Source organism: Ambystoma mexicanum, chromosome 9 (assembly GCF_040938575.1).
Source record: "Ambystoma mexicanum isolate Mex_15411 chromosome 9, UKY_AmexF1_1, whole genome shotgun sequence".
Classification (NCBI taxonomy): domain Eukaryota; kingdom Metazoa; phylum Chordata; class Amphibia; order Caudata; family Ambystomatidae; genus Ambystoma; species Ambystoma mexicanum.
This window is the reverse complement of record NC_090931.1, coordinates 1,426,860,324-1,426,880,258: the sequence shown is the minus strand read 5'-3', so window position 1 is coordinate 1,426,880,258 and position 19,935 is coordinate 1,426,860,324. Positions and strand designations below refer to the sequence as shown.

The 19,935-nt window shown below is 51.4% G+C and overlaps 1 protein-coding gene across 1 annotated transcript in view; it reads right to left on the bottom strand.

The window, feature by feature from the left end:
• Nucleotides 1-5,504: 5,504 nt before the first annotated feature.
• The window catches only part of LOC138489172 (probable hydrolase PNKD), a 371,993-nt gene continuing 357,562 nt past the window's right edge, over nucleotides 5,505-19,935 (bottom strand). Inside the window, exon 9 of the mRNA XM_069616830.1 lies at nucleotides 5,505-6,021. Coding sequence (XP_069472931.1) covers nucleotides 5,848-6,021 — 174 coding nt within the window. The 3' untranslated portion in view covers nucleotides 5,505-5,847. The remainder of the gene's footprint in view (nucleotides 6,022-19,935) is intronic.

Below are 19,935 nucleotides of genomic sequence, written 5' to 3'. Positions count from 1 at the left end.
GTCTTTTTACTTATCAAAGTCTCTTGATTCAGAGGGCCAGATGTACCAAAACAAACGAAGGGTTTTTCCTCTTACAAGTACTCAATTCAGGGGATTCACTCTTCAGCCTGGATCCCTCTCAGCCTGGCTCAGATCCCTTTTATACAATGATCGTTACTTTGGATCCCCCTCTTCCGGGCTTAGATCCCCTTTTCAATGTTCAGAGAATATTCTTTCTCGGGTGACTCACGGTTCACCTCAGATCTCCCTCATCCAGTCTCAGATCTTTCCTCTTACACAATTAGTCTCCCCCAGCCAGGTTTGACCAATATCAATTTGTATTATCTATAGAAGACTTTCAAATGTGCACATGTTTAACATGAGCCGTTGCAGGACCCCTTTAATTACACAATTCCTTGTACATTTGCCGCCTCTCAGTTGGATACCTAACAGAGACCTTCTAATGAGCACCCACGTGGTGCCAGACCATTCTGTTTACAGTATCTGTTTTGGCTTCAAAAGTTCAGTCCCTCATCTGATGATCAATTATATTCACGTCGCTCGTCACATACGTGTCACACACTGGTCTCTTCAGATTTCTCCATACAATGTTGCTGCTTACAACATTGGCTCAAACACAGACTGGTCTGCTATCAGTCTTCCTGACTCCGGCTGTGCTGACTTAACTGGCTCTGCTTTGTTGTAGGAGCCAAGGACAGCACCAAAGTGGCAAACGCTCCTCCCCGCCTTGGCTATCGACGCGGGAGAGCCCCGGGTGCCTCTGACACACAATGCAGGTTTCTTCAGCTTTAATTCAATGTCAAGGGCACTTCCCTCTAGTCTTGCCGTCTTTCTCCTCAAATTAAACTGCCATCTTGAAACTGCTGCTTCCTCATGTGCTTTCCCTTGTTCAGTGTGCTTTTGTGCTCCTCCTTTTATCCATGTGGAGAAGTGTGATGGGAGTCAGGTGTGTGTAATGATCAGTAATTGCCTGACTCTGCTTCACCATTGTGTTGCGGCATGTCAGGTATACGGCTCGGGTGTTAGTCCGTTTTCTCTCACAGTGAGCCGTCGGTGAGAAAGTATCCGTATCAGGAAAGGGGGGTGGGTTAGATTTCCCAAGTATCCTACCTGGTAGGATGGGGAAAATGTGTTACAGGGAAGGGGATACCACGTATCGCCGTCCGGTGTCCCCCTTCCATTCCCTGAAAACTGCTCATCCAGGTGATCCTCCCGCACTGGTCCACCTCCAGGAACTGGATCTAAAAGCGATGGCCGTGTCCTGGCCACCTGGATGACAGATCTCCGGCATCTAGCGGGTGAAACACCTTCAGGTTTCTTACACACTGTATATAACCTTCCACCTCTGTCTACAGATACCATTCTGGATGGCTCTCCATGCACAATCCCTATATAACCTACCCAGAACCTCCACCTACAGACACCATGCAGTTTGGCTCTCCACGCACAGTCGCTCCGGCTATAATTAATCTTTCATTACCCATTTAATATCTGAGACCAGTTTCTAAGTGTGGGCACGGGATTCAAACCTGCATTGCTCTGTGCTGTTTTGCTTCCAAGGCAAACGCGTTGCCCCCGACCTATCCACCCAGCCTTATAACCTACCCAGAACACCCCCCACCATCCAGACACCCTGCTGGATCACTCTTCATCAAAATTCCTCCTCCTGGTCTTCAATTCCATCAATGGTCTGGCCCTCCACAGCTCAATGACTGCATCTCAGTTTACTCTCTCTCATTGTGAGGCTCTCTGCTCTCCTCAACCAATCTTGCCTTGCCCAACTTGTGCTTTCTCATGCTTCTGCTCTTTCCCTGTACATAACTCCATTATAAATGCCCTCCCTCTAGCCATGAAAACCATCCCAACAGTGAAACTCTTCAAAACCTGACTAAATTACCTGCTAGCTAGTGAGGGAGCGCCTCATACCACCTCCCCACCACGTCCCAGCTGACACCCATAACAGCCCTGACCTAAAGTCACTCAGGAATGTAAAAAGTCAATATGTATGTTGCTTAAATATAGCAGGCCTATATATGTCGCTCAATCTACCCCACTGATACCAGGCTTGTAAACAAACCACTAAGTTAGTGGTTTGCCTATAAGTAGTGGTTAGTCCAATCACAACATACTGTGAAGGCGCCATCTCTCAAGGGCCACTCCCATCATCTGATACTTTATCTGACACAAGTTATTTCTGTTTAAAATGACACGCATGTCTAAATACACACAAATACAAACAGTGTTTGCGCTCTTAGAAAAGGAGTCGAACAGTGTGCATGGGCCTGGGTGATTCAGTCAGTAAACGTGTCAGGAAAGGCTTGGAAAGGATGGGGTTGTTGGTGATTCAATGAGGAATAATATTCAGTGTAGATGTGTTTTCAACAACTGGCCAATGGGGGCTTTGCATGAGGGAATAATGAATTCTGGCATGTTGTTGGGCAGGCAGCAAGTGCTATAGGGATGCCCATGGCCTAGGGTTAGGGGTACATGGCTTTAGCTTATTTGGGAGTTTGTATGGCTAGAGGGAACATATTGAGAACATGCAAACAGCACCCAAGGAGGGTGGGGGCAGGAGAGGGTCACCAAGGATTGGCACAGTCGTGTAAGAGGTGCAGAGTTTGGAGGCCTAGTCCTCACTCTCACCAATTGGACAAACAATACAACAATGCACTTTTGAGCTTAAAATGCTAAATGCACGTTAACAACATCTAGACCACTCAATGGTGCTTCTTGTGTGTGACTGGCTTCAGTCCATTTCCAATTTCCAATCTGATGGTAGGGCGCGGGGGCAATGCTCAGCAGTTTTCACAAGGTAGGAACAGAGGTGGCTTTGCCTCTGTGGCTGCTCTAGGCTTGCTGTAATACATTGAGGCAGGCAGGGGGCCCGAATGCAGTAAGTGTTTGCACTTAAACTGGCTGAAGGGGGCCAAAGTGCGGTGTGCGTGTGGTCTCAGGCTGGCTAAAGGGGGCCAAAGTGCGGTGTGCGTGTGGTCTCAGGCTGGCTAAAGGGGGCCCGAGTGCGGTCTGCGTGTGGTCTCAGGCTGGCTAAAGGGGGCCTGAGTCCAGTCTGCGTGTGGTTGCAGGCTGGCTGAAGGGGGCCTGAGTGCCGTCTGCGTGTGGTCTCAGGCTGGCTGAAGGGAGCCTGAGTGCAGTCTGCAAAGGGGGCCTGAGTGCAGTCTGCTTGTGGTCTCAAGGTGGCTGAAGGGGGCCTGTGTGCAGTCTGCGTATGGTCTCAGGCTGGCTGAAGGGAGCCTGATTGTGGTCTGCGTGTGGTCTCAGGCTGGCTAAAGGGGGCCCGAGTCCGGTCTGCGTGTGGTCGCAAGCTGGCTGAAGGGGGCCTGAGTGCGGTCTGTGTGTGGTCTCAGGTTGGCTGAAGGGGACCTGAGTGTGGTCTGCGTGTGGTCTCCGGCTGGCTGAAGGGGACCTGAGTGCGGTCTGCGTGTGGTCTCAGTCTGGCTGAAGGGGACCTGAGTGCAGTCTGCGTGTGGTCTCCGGCTGGCTGAAGGGGACCCGAGTGCGGTCTGCGTGTGGTCTCAGGCCCCCTTCAGCCAGCCTGAGTGCGGTCTTCGTGTGGTCTCAGGCTGGCTGAAGGAGGCCCGAGTGCGGTCTTCGTGTGGTATTCCTTACACCCATAACCACTTTTGCTTTAACTGGTTTTTGGCCAATCTGGGAGGATCGCTCTTTGGAACGGCCGGCTCACTGATCAAACAATTAGAACACAAAAGGGCTCCTGGTTCTGGTGACACATGCTTGTTGAACACACACCTACAGGACTCTCCTACCATAATTCGTCCTGTCCTGATGAAGGCCGACACAATAACAGCTATCAAATACAGCTCTGAAATGGCCGAAACACAGTTGTGTTGACTTTTGTCTTTGTGTTGCAGTGTGCAATTTATTACACTGCTGAAGAATTGTGTAACTAAGCACACTTTGATGATTTTGTACATTTGTTCCCATGTCCCCCTTCAAGGGTTGAAGGGTTTGTACATGTTCTGTACCGTGATCAGAGTTATTGTCTTGGGTGAGCACTAATGTATCATATATAGATATTCATTGTGAATTGACTAGTGTCCTGAAAAGTATGTTTTAAGTTGGATACAATTTATGCTGTGTATTAAACGTTTCCGAAGAAACAAAACCAATCAGTCTTGGACGTGTCTACGAATTGAAGAATATACATTGGGTTTAGCAACCCTGTTCAATTTTCTGTCACTTATGGGTCCAGACATATTCGAGCACAACATACAACAGCATTACTCTGCCTACTTTTATTCCTTAAAAACCTCGTCCAGATTTCGTCCGATTTGGGTGGCTGAATCGGTTATTGAATGAACCTGGGTATTCTGCAACAGACAGCAATGCCATGGCCTGATGCAACTCCAGAGTTCTCTTAATGGGGCATATGCATATCCACATGCTTTTAACCATTCTAGGAGAGGGGTCACCAGAAATGCAGACGAATTCTCTGGAGCATGTAGTTGCTATCAAGCGGCTCAAAAACCGGTATTTGTGCAGCTGGTCTATAAGGTGTGGGTGTGTGTCATACCAATGGGACTGTCCGTTAAAGGGGTCAACTAGTAAAAGATGTCTCTATACCCAACCAGACAAAGGGACATTGTGCAATTTTCATTAGCACTCGGGGAGAAGCATCAGAAAAATCGGGGAAGCTGGACCATTGGGCAGACTTTCATAGTATAAGCCTGTGCAGAGGCGTTGCTAGGTGCGGGCCGGGTGGGGGGGCTATAGCCCTGGGTCTTTTGGTTGTAGCCGAGGGGATACAACCAAAAGGTGATCTAGCCCCAAGTCCCGACAATCCCAACATGAGAGTAGCCCCAGCTCTTTTCCAGTACTAGCAACACCCCTGAGCCTTTGTTCAATCCTTACACACGCCCCTTCACCTCTTTCTCCGGAACCTCTACTACTGCCACTACCCACTACAAACCTACCCCAGAAACCACTTACCTTTTCTCCTTACCATCCCGCCATGCTGTGTCCTGCTGCCTCACTTCCTTCTTTCCGCTTCCCCGGCTCCGCCTCCTCGAGTGTCATGATGGAAATAGAAGAGTGGATACACATGGAGCCCTGGCTTCCATTTTCATGTCGGACCTTTATTTTTGATAAGCCCTTAGCACCCTGGGGGATGAGACCTGGGGGTGCCAACAGCTATAACAACCTTCTCGGAGGACTTCAACAGCCAGGAACGGTGGCAGGGACCACTTTAATGCCTGTAATTTGGGCTGCTACTGGCCAATGACCTATGGGACTAGTAATACATCAGGTCACCAACTTTATCTACACACAGCTGGAGCTGGACAAAACTAACTTCAAATAGCGCATATATAATAGAAATTTAAGAGACTAATTCAGAAGTGCTGAAACTGCAAAATTAAAACTTCTAGTAGCTCATATATTCAGAATACAGTTCCACACATTAAGGTTAACAAGGATCACAGTTAATTAACACAATGCAGATGGGATGTAAGCACACCAGGAGGCTCTGCTATAGATTCATGATTTTTAATTCTTATTCCACCAGTGTACAACAGTCCCAATGGCACTGGGCAGGATTTGCCCACCATCACAGCTGAAATTTACTAATAATCTATTTCACAGTTGAAAAAAAAAAAACCACAAAGTCTTTGCACAGCTCTCGGTCAAGTTGGATGGGATGGTCCAGTGTTCTACAGCCGTCATTTTATTTAGTCCATAAAATGTTTCCTGCAATGTGTGGACAGGCCACAAAAGTGGGGCAGAACCCTTGACCAGACACACATCCTGACTAACAGTCTCTATCAGTTGAGATAGGCCCTGGAGAGGAAGACTGAAGATCAACGACGGGTGCCACTACCTTCCCTTGAACAGGTCTTTCCTCCGACGCACCTCTTCCAAGACCCGTGCACGAAAGTGGCTCCATTCTTCATCGGACGCGTGCTGGAGGCTCAGCGCGCTGTGGAGCTCCCGGCTGTGGGTGCGTAGGAAAGGGTTGTATTCTTTTTCTTCGCCTAGTGTGGATGGACTCTGGTGGCAGAAAGAAATACATGGTCCATTAATACAGTGTAGGCATCTACCATACATGATGTTGGTCCTAAACGAGCATACCATCAGAAGACTATACGTGGGTCCCCCTAATGTACCTTATCAGGATATAGCGGGTAACGACTGTGGGTGGCCATATAGATGCAAGCAGTAATTGTGTGCACTTTGTGAAGGTTAGGGGTCTGCAACATTTGGCTCCACAGAGGTTTTGGACTACAATTCCCCCCCACCAGCCCAAGCTAGTATAGTCAATAGTGAGAGCTCAAGGGAGTCGTAGTCCAAAACATCTGGCGAGCTGCAGGTTGCAGACCCCGGTTACAATGTTCTACCAAATATGCCTCCATAAAAGGGGAGGTTAGTGGTAATTATCTTAGAAAAGGCGTTTGGTGCAAGGTTACTCGTAATACCGCCACAGGCCTTTGAGCGCAGTTTATCCGTTCTAATGCACGGCCACGCATTCTCACCCATGCCCATTAAATAATATTCCACTGTTAAGTCTCCTCAAACAGACCCGGTGTCACAACTGTCATCCCTCCAAAGCACTCGTGTGCTACATCCACTCCCCTAAGAAGTTACGGTCACCCTAAAAAAAGGATAGTGTTTGATGCTCTCTTGAACCCTTGGTGTCGGCACCACTGCCCTCAGAATCCCACTTTCACAGGCCCAGCATTAGGGGAACACGCAGTGCGCTACAGCTGGTGCTAAAGTTGGTTGGATACTTGCGAACCATCACGTCACATTCAGGGCATCAATTCTGAGGTGCATGCAAAAATGGACAAGTGTACCTTAGTAGAACACTTTTCTTAAAAGCACAATAGGGCGGCCACCAGGGGGCGCACAGGCAATGGCTGCCTGATTTCCGCGCTCCGCCACCGGCCGGGTCTGAATCGGGATTGAGCCCCCCCTTAGACCTACCCCCGAGGCGAAAGAGTAGGTTGCAGAGCGGGGAGAACCCCCGGTGCCCCCGCGGAATAAAAAACAGCGGGGTCAAAGGACCCAGGAAAAGCGGAGATCCAGGGCCGCGGTTCCAGGGCCGCGGGACCAACAGCAGAGGTGCGGCAGAGGGCCCGGGCGGCGCGTAGCTGGAAGCCGGAGCCGAGGCCCATCGCACTGGAGACTGGCAAGGGAGAGCCGACCTCCGACGCCGCCGTTATCGCCCACCCCCCGCGGCACCAACGCAGTGCGGGAGCCGGTGGGACCCACCCGGGGGTGAGGACCGCCGACGGAGAAAGCGGGTACGCGTGGGAGACGCGCCCGAACCCGGGGAGAGGAGCACCGGCCCGAATAGGCCACGAAGAGGTGAGAGCCCCGGGGCGGACTCGGAGACCCCCGGTGGGGGCCAGCGGGCTGTCTACGGGGTGGGCATCGGCCCCCCCACCCCCATAGCGGGCCACAGTCAGCGGGGGAGGCGCGCCCACGACCAACAACACGCGCAGGCCGCGTCAACGGCTGGGCACCCCACCCGCGGCAAAGAAGACACAAGGGGCAAGTAAGGCCCAAAAGACGCCGGGTGTGAGGCCCCCGCCGGGGAACGGCGGGGCGTGTGCCCACCCTGAGGGGTCCCCCAAGCACAGCAGGTGAAAGGAGAAAGAAGCGGCCTATCCCCTCGGCCCCCCAGCCCCGCCACCGGAGAGGGCTTTGGGCCCAAGCATCGCGTTATAAGGGCAAGCAAGCCCCCCCCAAGGAAGACACACAGGGCATAGAGGGCCCGGCGGACACCGGGTGTGAGGCCCCCGCCCGAGACCGGCGGGGCGTTTGCCCGCCCTTCCACTAACTCAGGTGGTCCCGCGAAGTGACCCACCAGGAGCTCCCCCCCAGCCCAAGTACAACCAACGGAGCGCCCGGGGGGGGACTGAATGGACTGGCAAAAGAACTTACAGAAATACCGCTACCGAGACCCAGGCCCACACGGAATAGACCCGGCCTGTGCCGGGAGATGGCCCACTCAGAGGCCGCTACCCCCGCAACGGAGGCAATGGAAAGGGGCTTTGCATCCATATTGCAAGAAATTAGAGACATGCGCTCCGACATAGCCCAGAAGTTTGAGAAGATGGACCGATGGGTTGACAAAGTTGAGGACAGACTCCTACAGGTTGAATTCAACCAATCCTCTTCAACAACCCTGGAGATAGAGACTAACATGAGGTTAACAGCCCTGGAGAAGAAGGAAGAAGAGAGGTCCAGACAAATGGACGACTTCGAGAATAGGGAACGAAGAAACAACCTCAGGTTTTTTGGAGTCCCGGAGGCAGAGGGGGAAACGGAGAGAGAGCTGACCAGAATGGTGTGGAGCATAATCGCCCTCCTCTTCGAAGAGGAGATGACCGCTGAACTCACATTTGACCGGGTACACAGGGCGGGAGGACGAGCAGGGGGCCCTCGCTCGATCCTGGTCCGGTTCCACTACTACCTAGAGAAGACACGGGTACTGGAAGCAGCCAGGAGAACCCAAGAGATAACGTACAATAACTCGCAGGTCTCCATTTTTCAAGACCTCTCTGCATACACACTTTCCAAACGCAGGATGTGCCGCCCCCTCACACAGCTGCTGAAAGACAAGGGATTACGATATAGATGGGGCTTCCCCTTCTCCCTGACCTTCGAATATCAGGGCCAACGGACGACGCTGACCACAGAGGAGGACATCAAAGGAGCCATACAGGACTATGTGGTGGACCCGACCCCCCGAAGGGAGCCATCAGGACCGGCGACGGGCGGAGCAAGTGGCCCGGGCCCGGCGAGCGAAAGGAGGAAGAAATCTGGGGCACGGAAATTTAGAAAAATGAACACACCCTCACCAGCGAAAGAGGCAGAGCGAAATGACTCGGAGGGATGATCACCAAGGGGTCCCAGCCAGCACTGGCGCGAAAGACCGGTCTCCCGGGATGGCCGGAGTTAGCAGACTAAGTACAAGGCAGTAATCCGGGGACCGCCGAAAGGCAAGAACGGTACCAGAATCAGGCTGAACAGCAAGTACAAAAGGGGGCAATTACGGGAACGAAATCGGGGGGGGGGGCTCACACGAAGGAGGTTTTGCAATGATTACCTGGCCGAGAGGGGCAGGCTGGTGGTCCGGCCAAAAAGCCAGTAATGGCGTAACTATCTGGCTGGACGCCGGGGGAGGGGGTGGGGGTTCATGACCAAGTTGGGGTTTGTTTGTTGGGGAAAGGGTTAGGGGGGCAGTTGGGGGTTCATTTTAATAGCGTCCAACCGGTGAATCAAGGGGAGCGGAAAGGGAGAACCGATGCAAAGTTGTTGACCAGTAAGGCAGGAAACATTGATTATGGCTGACAGCCATCCGGCCCTGGGAGTGGGCACCCTGAACGCGAGGGGGCTGAACACCCCCACAAAGAGATCTCTGATTTGCAGAGAGTTTAAGCAAGCGAAACTAGACTTACTGTTTGTCCAAGAGACACACTGGGCTAGGGGGAAGGAGCCCAGGCTGCGGGGGGGCGGAATTGAGGAGGTCTATCACGCATCCCACAGGACTAAGAAAAGGGGGGTGGCCATATTAATAGGAAGGAACGTAGGGTTCGAGAAGGAGGCGATCTTGAAGGATCCCGAAGGCCGTTACCTGCTGATACGGGGCACCCTAAAGGGGGCCTCCATCACCCTGGCGGTGGTGTACGGCCCGAACGAAAACCAGGCCCAATTCTGGGAGGAAACCAGGGACAAGCTCAGGCTATTCACGCAGGGTCCACTAGTGGTGGGGGTGACTTCAACATGGTCCTGGATCCCACCATGGATAGGAAGCGAATGGGCCCCCCCAACCCCAGGCCCATAGAAGAGGCCATGGCACAGAGCTTCCGGAGAGTAAATGAAGACCTGGGCCTGATAGATACTATCCCGACCCCTAGGACAGGGATCCCCCTCCTTCACTTACCACTCAGCCATACATAATTCATTTTCCAGGATAGATTACATCCTAACGGACGACAGTCTTCGTCCGTTTGTATCAGGCTACAAGATAGACCCAGTCCCCTGGTCGGACCATGACATGGCCCGCATCATCATCACAATGGGCTGGAATAGGGAAAGCAGAGGGCGCTGGAAATATAATGACGCCCTGCTAAAGGATGAGGTCATTGCTCAGGAGGTCTTGGACTCCATAACAGAGTTCTTTGAGCTTAATGACAACGGGGAGGTGACCACGCACACGCTCTGGGCCGCCTTCAAGGCAACCCTACGAGGAGTCCTTATAAAAATAGGTGCCCTAAAGAAGAGGGAGAGAGCGGCCCAGGAGAAAGCCCTGCGAGAAAAGATAGCCCGTCTCCAACCGGGGGGATCCCCAACCCAACCCCTAGACCGCGACCGGGTGGCAGCACTGGCGGACTATAGGCTCCAACTAAAAGACCTCCTCCTACACAAAACGGAAAGGAGTCTTCAAATGGTTAAGCAAAAATATTATGAGAAAGGGGACAAGGCGGACAGGATCCTCGCCTGGAAGTTAAGGGAGGTACAGAAAAGCAGGAGGGTAAAGGAAGCGAGGGACACCCGGGGACTCATGGGATGTGACTCTCCCCACATAGGAGAGGCTTTCCGGCAATACTACAGAACCCTCTATTCTTCCGAATACGAGGGGGACGACACCCAGATAGAAAACTTCCTGGACTCCATACAGATCCCGTCCCTCTCTGGGGAAATGTCCGAGGGGTTGGAGGGCCCGATAACCGAGGATGAGGTGGACAAGGTGATTAGCGGGATGAAGGTGGGCACTACCCCGGGGGAGGACGGCTTCTCCGTCCTCTTTTACAAGATATTTCGCTCCACTCTGGCCCCTTACCTTGCAAGGGTTTTCAACGCGGTGCTAGAAGGGGACATGCTCCCAGAATCCATGATGGGAGCTATTATAGCGGTCTTACCCAAGGAGGGAAGGGACCCAGCGGATTGCTCTTCCTATCGCCCCATATCACTATTAAACATTGACGTCAAGATCTTGGCCAAGGTGGTAGGGAGGAGGATGGAAGGTATAATGCCGAAACTAGTACACGGGGACCAGGTGGGCTTTATTAGAGGAAGGCAGGGGTCAGATAACATCCGCAAAACAATAGACCTCTTCCACTTCGCCCAATCATCGGAATTAGACGCCTGCGTCCTTTTCCTGGACTCCGAGAAGGCCTTTGACAGGGTGGAGTGGCGCTATATGGAACTCCTCCTCCGGAGGATGGGCTTTGGGACTCACATTATGCTTTGGATAACCGCCCTCTATCGTGCCCCAACGGCAAGGGTACAGGTGAACGGGATGTTGTCTGAATCTTTCCCCCTCTCCCGCGGGACAAGGCAGGGATGCCCACTCTCTCCCCTGATATACGTCCTTACGATGGAGGCGTTGGCAATAGCGGTCAGAGCCAGCCCAGATATCAGGGGTATTAAAAGGGGCGAGGTGGAATTCAAGCTCTCCCCATTTGCGGACGATGTCCTGGCCTACCTGGTGGACCCGGGCTCCTCACTCCCCCCCTTGCTGGCCCTGATCTCTGCGTTTGGTCGCTTTTCTGGCCTAAAAATTAACACGGGGAAATCTGTCATGCTACCAATGAGAACAATAGACCCAGTGCTAGACCCCTTGGTTAGGTTTCACGGGATTAAGGTGGGTAAGGTTGCCATAAAATATCTGGGGGTACTTCTCACCAGGGATCTAGCGAAATTGGCAGCAGCCAACTATAACCCCATGATTGCGGTGATCACATCAGATTTGAGGAGATGGGGGAAGATGATCCTCTCTTGGTACGGCCGAATGACCGCAATCAAAATGAACGTACTCCCTCGGCTCCTGTACCTCTTTACTGCACTCCCGACTAGAGTCCCAGCACAGAGCTTCAGAGATTTACAGAACGGGGTATAAGACTTTGTATGGCAAGGGAAAACCCCCGAGAACCGGAAGGGCTACGCTGACCCTGCCAAGGGAGGAGGGGGATTTGGGCTACCGGATTTCCACCTATACTTCTGCGCGGCCCAACTGCGCGTCCTCCTGGAGCACATGAAAGAGGGGCTGGGAACGTACTGGTCTTACTTAGAGGACATGGACGCTCACCCCCTAAAGGTCAGAGACCTCCTATGGGCCCCACGCAAGACGATCCCGAAACACCTAAGATCACACCCGACCCTGGGAGTCCTCTGGGACATCTGGAAAGAAGGCCCCAGCACCGCTCACCTTACTACATGGCCGTCTCCAATGTCCTCTCTGTGGGGTCACCCTATCAACTTAGGAGGGCAGGGGTTCAGGCACTCTCAGATTTGGTCAGATAAGGGCCTGGAGTGGGCGGGGCAGATGTTTAGAGAAGGCGAATTCCTGCCTTATGAGGACTTGAAAGTTGCCCTCGGACAAGGATCACTCTCCATCTTCGAGTACCTCCGCCTGAAGGGCATCCTTTGCACCAAAGCATGGGGCCCAAACCTGAGTAGGCAGTTGACTCCTTTTGAGAAGCTACTGGACTCTGCGACGTCCAGGAAGGGGGCAGTGTCCAGTGTGTATAAACTACTGAATACCTACAACCTCAAAGGAAGAAGGAGCTTCCGCCTGTTCTGGAACGACCTGGCGGGCGAGGAGATCTCCGAGCACGCCTGGGCCAAAATATTTAAGATAGCATTCCATGGGAACCTATTCACCGCGGACATGGAGCATAACTTTAAGATAATACAGGGGTGGCACAGAGACCCAGTAAAACTGTCCAAAATGTTCTCCGGGGTGTCCCCGAGGTGCCCGAGAGGTTGCGGTCAGACGGGATCTAGAAGCCACATGTGGTGGCACTGCCCGAAAGTACAGTCCTACTGGGAGTCGGTGAGGGGCTGGATAGAGGAAGTAACGGAGGATAGGCTACCGCTAAACCCCTTAACGATGCTGCTGGGCCTCCCCCCGGAGGACACGGAGCTCCACCGATACCCAAGGATGTGGGAAACCATGCTGAGAGCAGGCAGGGTAGCACTGGCCCAGAAATTGAAGAGTCCCGAACCCTCATCTAAGGAGGACTGGCTGAAAAAAGTAAAAAACATGTTCTTGATGGACAAATTAACCGCCAGGGTGAATAATGACACCAGCTCATTCCTTACAGACTGGTATGGGGTGCAGCAGTCCTGGGGATGGGATGTCCACTGAACTTAAGGGAAGGTGCCTTTCCAGAAAGGAACAGGTTAAGCCCAGCAAGACAGAACAATATGGACTGGGTCCCCACGACCTGGGGAACGGAGGCATTAAGCCAACCAAAGACGCGGTCACAAATCGCATCGACCTCGAGGCTCAAGAGACGGAGCCACATAGGGAGTCTCCCAAAGACAAATCACCGGAATGGGCACGGGGGGGGGGAGGGTCGTTCAGTTCTTTCTTTGTTGTTTGTCATATTAAAATGCAAATATAAACTAAAGTTTAAAAAAAAAAAAAAGCACAATATTCTCTTAACCCCACATTTCGGTATGTCAGCATTCAATCCCTTGTAACTTTTATGTTACAAGTGATATCCTGGCCAAATTTGCACCCTTTTCTTTCAATAATTAGGCGGTCATAACGCCACCAAGGTTTCCTAGTTCACTGTAGGTGACCAAATTGCGTTTTTTTTCAGAACATGCCAATAAAATGATGTACAAAGAACCTGCAGCTTTTTACGAGCTAGGAACAAAAGGTTTGCAGTTCTGAATTCGCCATTTTCCAAGCTCTCAAGAACAGGTTGAGGGAAAAGATTTGTTTTTCTTTTATAAGTGTACCTTCAGTTTTGTGGGAGCTAGGCGATTTTTCCTTTTTTTGAATAGGACATGCTTGCACGGAATAGAAGAGGAGGGTAGGAAAGCTCAATGGGAACACAGAAAGGCATTCATTTCTGAAAAGTAGATACATTTAGCATTTGAAATTACGGAAAACCAATGTGGTGAAGAATGCCCAGCATACATTTCTTTGAAAGGGCACAGGTGGGCCTTTTGAAGGATAGGTCACTTGTGAGGTCCCAAAAGAGTACAGTGCCAAAAGCAGTGACTAAATGTAGGGAACATTTGGGAAATTATAGGGTTTTGTAACAAACCGCAGTAGGAAAATGTATGAAAACGTTATCACAACCAAGAGAAAACACCACATGTCCTACCTTCCCAAATTTCCCCAGGAGTCCCGATAAAGATGGTACCTCACATGTGTGGGTGCAGTTACCTGGGTGCAAAAGGGAAAATGCTAAACCACTGGTACACCGGCCTGGGGAAGACTGAATTTGGGCTAGTGGACAACCCACAGATTTGGGCCTTGGGTGTTGCAGCTACCAAGGAAAACAGGGAACCCCATGCATTTATGAAAAGAAGACACCTGTGGGAATCCAAAGAGGTTTGACTTGCGTGTGTCACAATACAAGTTATTACCCAGAATGCCATGCAAAGTTCAAAATGTAGTGAAAACATTTTGAGACATTTGCGACCAGGAAAACATAGAAACACGCGTGCAACACCACATGTCCTACCTTGCCACGTTCCTCCAGGTGTCCTGTTAAAAACGGTGTCACGTGTGTAGATGCACTGACCTGGGCGTAAAGGGAAAAGGCTAAACCACTGGTACACTGAACGCCCTGGGGAAGACTGGATTTGGCCTTGTGGACAACCCACACATTTGGGTCTGGGGTGTCACAGCCACCAAGGAAAACAGGGAACCCCAGGAGCCCGGCAGGGTTCCAATCTCTCCCTGGAGGGAAAAGCTGTAACAAAGCCCAGATAGAGCTCCAGGATGGCCGGGGGTGCTGCCTCAGAGCTTGGGCGCCTGACTCCCATGTGAGTCGACAGTCCACAAGTTCAGCCACGGCCCCAGTGAGCCCTGGCAGGGTTACCATTCCTCCCAGAAGGGAAAACCTGTAACGCGGCAATGGAAGAGCTCCAGGACGGAAGGGGTGCTGCCCCTGGGCTAGGGGTCCTGTCTCTAATGTGGGTTGACCGTCCACAAGTCCAGCTGGGGAGCCAAGGAGCCCCAGCAGGGTTTCCGCCCCTCACTGAAGGGAAAAGCTGTAACACAGCCCAGTCAGAAGTTCAGGACGGCCGGGGGTTGCTGCCTCTGGCCTTGGGCGCCTGTCTCCCTTGTTAGTCGACTGTACCCAAGTCCAGTGGCAGTCCCAGGGAGCCCCGGAGGGAAAAACTGTAACGCAGCACAGCCAGAGCTGCAGGACGGCCGCTGTGCTGCCCCAGGCCTTCGGTGCCAGTCTCCAATGTGGGTAGACAGTTCCAAAGTCCAGTGCCAGTCCCAGGGAGCACTGATAGGGTCACCATCCCTCCCCAGAGGGAACATCTGTAATGTAGCACGACAGGAGCTCTGGGACGGCCGGGGGTGCTCACCTGGCCTTAGGCACCTGTCTCCAATGTGAGTTGACCATCCACAAGTCCAACCACGGTTCCACGCCACGGAGCCCCGGCAGGGTCCGCATCCCTCCCTGGAGGGATAAGCTGTAACACAGCCAGGCCAGAGCTCCAGGATGGTGAGGGGTGCTGCCCCCAGCCTTGGGTGTCTGCCTCACACGTGGGTATACCGCCCCCCAGCCCAGCTGCAGTCCTTGGATAACCCAGCAGGGTCCAAGTCCCTCCCCAGAAGAAAAAGCTGCAACACAGCATGGCCAAAGCTTCAGGTCAGCCGAAGGTACTGCCCCGGCTTTGGGCGGCTGTCTCCCATGTGGGTCGACAGTCCCAAAGTCCAGCGGCAGTAATGGGCAGCCCCAGCGGGGTCCCTGCCCCTCCCCAGAGGGAAATGCTGTAACACAGCCCAGCCAGAGTTCCAGGACGGCCAGGAGTGCTACATCCGGTCTTCGGCACCTGTCTCCTATGTGGGCCGATTGTCCCCAAGTCCATCGGCGGTTACAGCGAACGCTGGCAGGTTCACCATCCCTCACTGGATGGAAAAGCTGTAACACAGCCCATCCAGAGGTCCAGAATGTCCGGGGGTGCTGCCCCTAGCCTTGGGCACCCGTCTCCCATGTGCGGTGACCGTCCACAAACCCAGCAGCGGTCCCAGGAAGCCCCGGCAAGGTCCCCAACCCTCCCCAGATGGAAAAGCTGTAATGCACCCAGGCCAGAGCTCCAGGATGGAGGAAGTCAGCGAGTGATGGCCCATCGGTTCGAGTTGAGAGCAGACAAGTAGCAGGTGATTTGAACCGAATAGGTGACTGGTTCAGCAAGGTACGAGGCGGCGTCGATTTGGTTTGATTGGAGCAAGAATGTCAGGTCGAAGAGTTTGACTGCAGTAGCTTGTTGGTTTCAAGTGGCGAACAGGTGTTGAGGCAGGTCAAGGCTGAAATACATTTCCGGTTTAAAACTGTGCTTGATTAGGTGCAGATCGAGAGAGCTGCCAGTGTCTGTTAGACCATCCAGGTGATGGCAAGGATGCTGGAGAAAGGATGTGCAGATCTGTTCAGGGTGGTGTTCGAAGATCTCTGTTCAATGGAGTCCCCCAGGGCCTTGTTGACTGTCAAAGATCGGCAACAAAGGTGCTGGTGGTTCAAAGGCTGCAGCTGCAATGAAGATCTTCTGGTTCGAGCCGAGGCAACGGAATGCTCAGCTGTCACAGTGCAGCCACGAACTTGCTCGAACATGCAGCAAAGTGGTTTAAGATGGTAGAGAGCCAAAAGCAGCTTGAGTGTTTTGTATGTCTGAAGACATCGAATCAAACTTTAATCAAGTTTGGAAGTAGCTCAATTGGAAAACACAGCATTCCTGGCTGGTTTGGTTCTCAAGCTGCTGTAAGTCCCAATCCAAGGTCTCAAGTATAGGTTTTGGTCCTTGCTCTTGTTCTCCCAAACATTAGGGAGTCTGGTCCACAGCTACAGGTGTCCTACGACACAGTGAGGTCCTGGCTTCCATTGTGGCTTAGAGTGAGGCAGGTCTTGTCCCAGCAGCAAGTCATCCCCCATGGTCCTTGCGGGTGGTTAGCGCTCAGAGCTTGCTTCTGCCTTGGACACTCCCTCTTGACCTCACTGGCAGAGGACTTTGGAGAGATCGATTCTCCCTACAGAGGTCCAATGAAATCTTCATGAAGGATTGGAGTCCAAAAATTCAAACAAGTGGCGTGAGACCCCTTCTTAAGGTAAATGTCCACTGGTGATTGGACTAAAGCTAGTCTGCTTTATGGATCCAATCCCTGTTCTTGAAAGAAGTGGATTTTGCCCATCTGACATCACACCCAAAGTGCTTTGTGCTGGAGAAAGTAGAGGGACAGGAAGGAGAGGCAGAGAGAAACAAGATGGCATAATCCACTTTTTTCACGAACAGGGATTGGATCCATAAAGCAGACTAGCTTTAGTCCAATCACCAGTGGACATTTAATGCTAAACCACTGGTACACCGGCCTGGGGAAGACGTTTTTTTTATTTATTTGTATTGCGCACCATACCCGGAGGTATCAGGGCGTAGAAGTTTACAAGTAAGTCATTTGTACCTGCCCCTTGCTTTTTCAATAAGATCCAAAAGACTTTAGATATTCAGCGCCATAGTGTGAGGACACACCCTTTGTGAATGGGTGTGCCCTTTGATTCCTCAACAGCCACTACACAGGAAGCTGGTCTGGGAAAGGGTGTTACCTGTCCTTACAAAGTAACAAAGAGGTCTCCCCCCCCCCAGGCTACATTACTGCCAGTTGGGCAAGGACCAGCCTGACTGGGGAGAATACACAGCATTTCCACAGATGAATTGGGCCTAAACGGCTGATGTGTGATATCAACCTGGGTGTGGCTGCAATGATAATTAGCAGTGCCCTGCACCATGCCCTAACAAAGGCCAGGCTTATTTTTGGAATGTACACTGCCACCAGCATGGGCTACTTATAATCATCATAGTTTTGGTGCAGCAGGACATATCTGAAATGCAGCCCATGCACAGCAGAGACTTGGCTGTCACTACACCTGTCAAATGGGCATGTGTGATCTCTGAACCTGCTCTGTGCCACTCGTAGAGTAGGTGCTGCAGATCAGGATACTCATGCAGCAGTGCACAGGTAGACTATGCTTTTGGCGTGAAGTTTAGGAAAGGCTAATCTGACCAGCAGAGATGGAATTATCTGCATCATTTTTATTAAATTATTAATTTAAAAAAGCCACAGCTTCTATACCCTTGCAAATTGGCAATCCACCACAGCATTAAATAGATGTGGTAACGCCAGGGAAGGGTACTGGGCAGTGGCAGAAAGGAAGGGGACTGGGCAGTGGCAGACTGCTGAGTTTAGGATGGGGCACTTGCCACAGATGGCACAGAAATCACTCCAAGTCTTAGAAAAAACGTTACATGAAATGCAGTTAAGGTTGAGTAAACTTAACGTAACAAAACCCTTGCTGAGTTAAGCCTAGTTAAGCGTTTCCCAATGCAGCAAATTTTTCAAGGGTTTGTTGCATTAAGTTGACTCGACCCAACTGCCTTTCAACTAAAGTTTTCTCCTTGAATTTCAAGGGTTTGGTTATACCATCGTTTTTTTAATGCCTTTGGCCGTACCTACTGTATATTTTTGAGTGCCACTGTGCATGGCATTTGGCCAGGGCCAGTGGCCAGGGCCTCTGGGTGTGCCTTCTGTATATTTTTCAGCACCCCTATCCATGGCTATTTGGCCAAGTCCACTGTATATTTTTTGGTGCCCACTGGTCATGGCCAGCATCTATGGTGCCCATTGTATATTTTAAAAAACTAACTGGCCACTAATCATGGCCTTCGCTGTGCCTACTGTAGTTTTTAAATCACTCCCTGCTCACCAGCCATGGCCAGTGGCCACGACCTTTGGCCATGCCGACTGTATTTTTTAAATCACTCCCTGCTCACAAGCCATGGCCTTCAGCCAAGACCAGTGGGCCCGGAGAAGGCCGTGCCCACTATTTTTTTTATCACTTTTTTTTAACACTAACAGGTCACTGGCCATGGCAATTTATATTTTACAACACTATCAGGACTTAAACAGTTTAAAATGCTACCAAGCCACTGTCCATGGGCAGTGATTTTCTACCTCCGCCATCACTGTAAACACATATATATATATATATATATATACACATACACCTTTTTTCTATAGCCGCGGTTACAATTTAATGAACCAATGATACCCTTGGTTATATCCTCTGCTATTTGTAGTCATTATACCCGCGGTTATCAGAAAAATGGCACACAAAAAAAGGTGTTTTTGCCTTCCTAGGCACTCACCAAGTGCCCCCCCACATATCACTGCCTGCTCCTCCCTATTCCCCTCATGGCCTTCTCAACTCCCCTGCCCTCTCCCATTCCCCCCACAACACTTGTCGTTTCTGTGATGCAGTTTCAGTGAAAATTCCGGGTAGCCGCAGTTATACCCCAGGTTATACGCAAGGGCATGGGAAAAATGTTTGAGCCTTTTGTTCCAAACTCAGTCCCTAGACCCCCTCCAAATCCCAGATTTCACTTGGTGTCCTCTTGCCTCCTTCCCCACCTCTAGCCTGGTGACATTTGCATGTTTTGTGAAAAGCAAATGGCTTTTTTCTGATACCATGGGGTATAACCGCGGCCATCACTCGAATCGAGAAATAAATAAAGAAGGCAGCCAATTCATTTCTAAACACCCGGATTCTCAATGTGCCCCGGAAGATATAGCTATTTATTTTCGAGAATGGGGCCCTTTCTCCATCAAATATTTTTAAAAGTACTGGATGGAATAACCCCTAACCACAAAACGATCGCTAGTCAACCCTTTGTGCCCAAGTTGTTTCAAACCTGGTCCAAATCCATCCAGCGGTTTTGGCTATGCAGTTGAGCAAAAACTGGCCTTCCATTTCTATAGAAAAGTTAATTGGGGACTAGGCTGAAAGTGTGTTTATAAAATGTTCTTAACTTATTTTTTAAAGAATGTTTCCCAAACTTTACAGTTGGGCCGCGGGGCACACAGACGTACAAAACTGTCTGCATAATTACAGCCAGAGCCTTCACACGGGTCAAAAGTTATCAGCG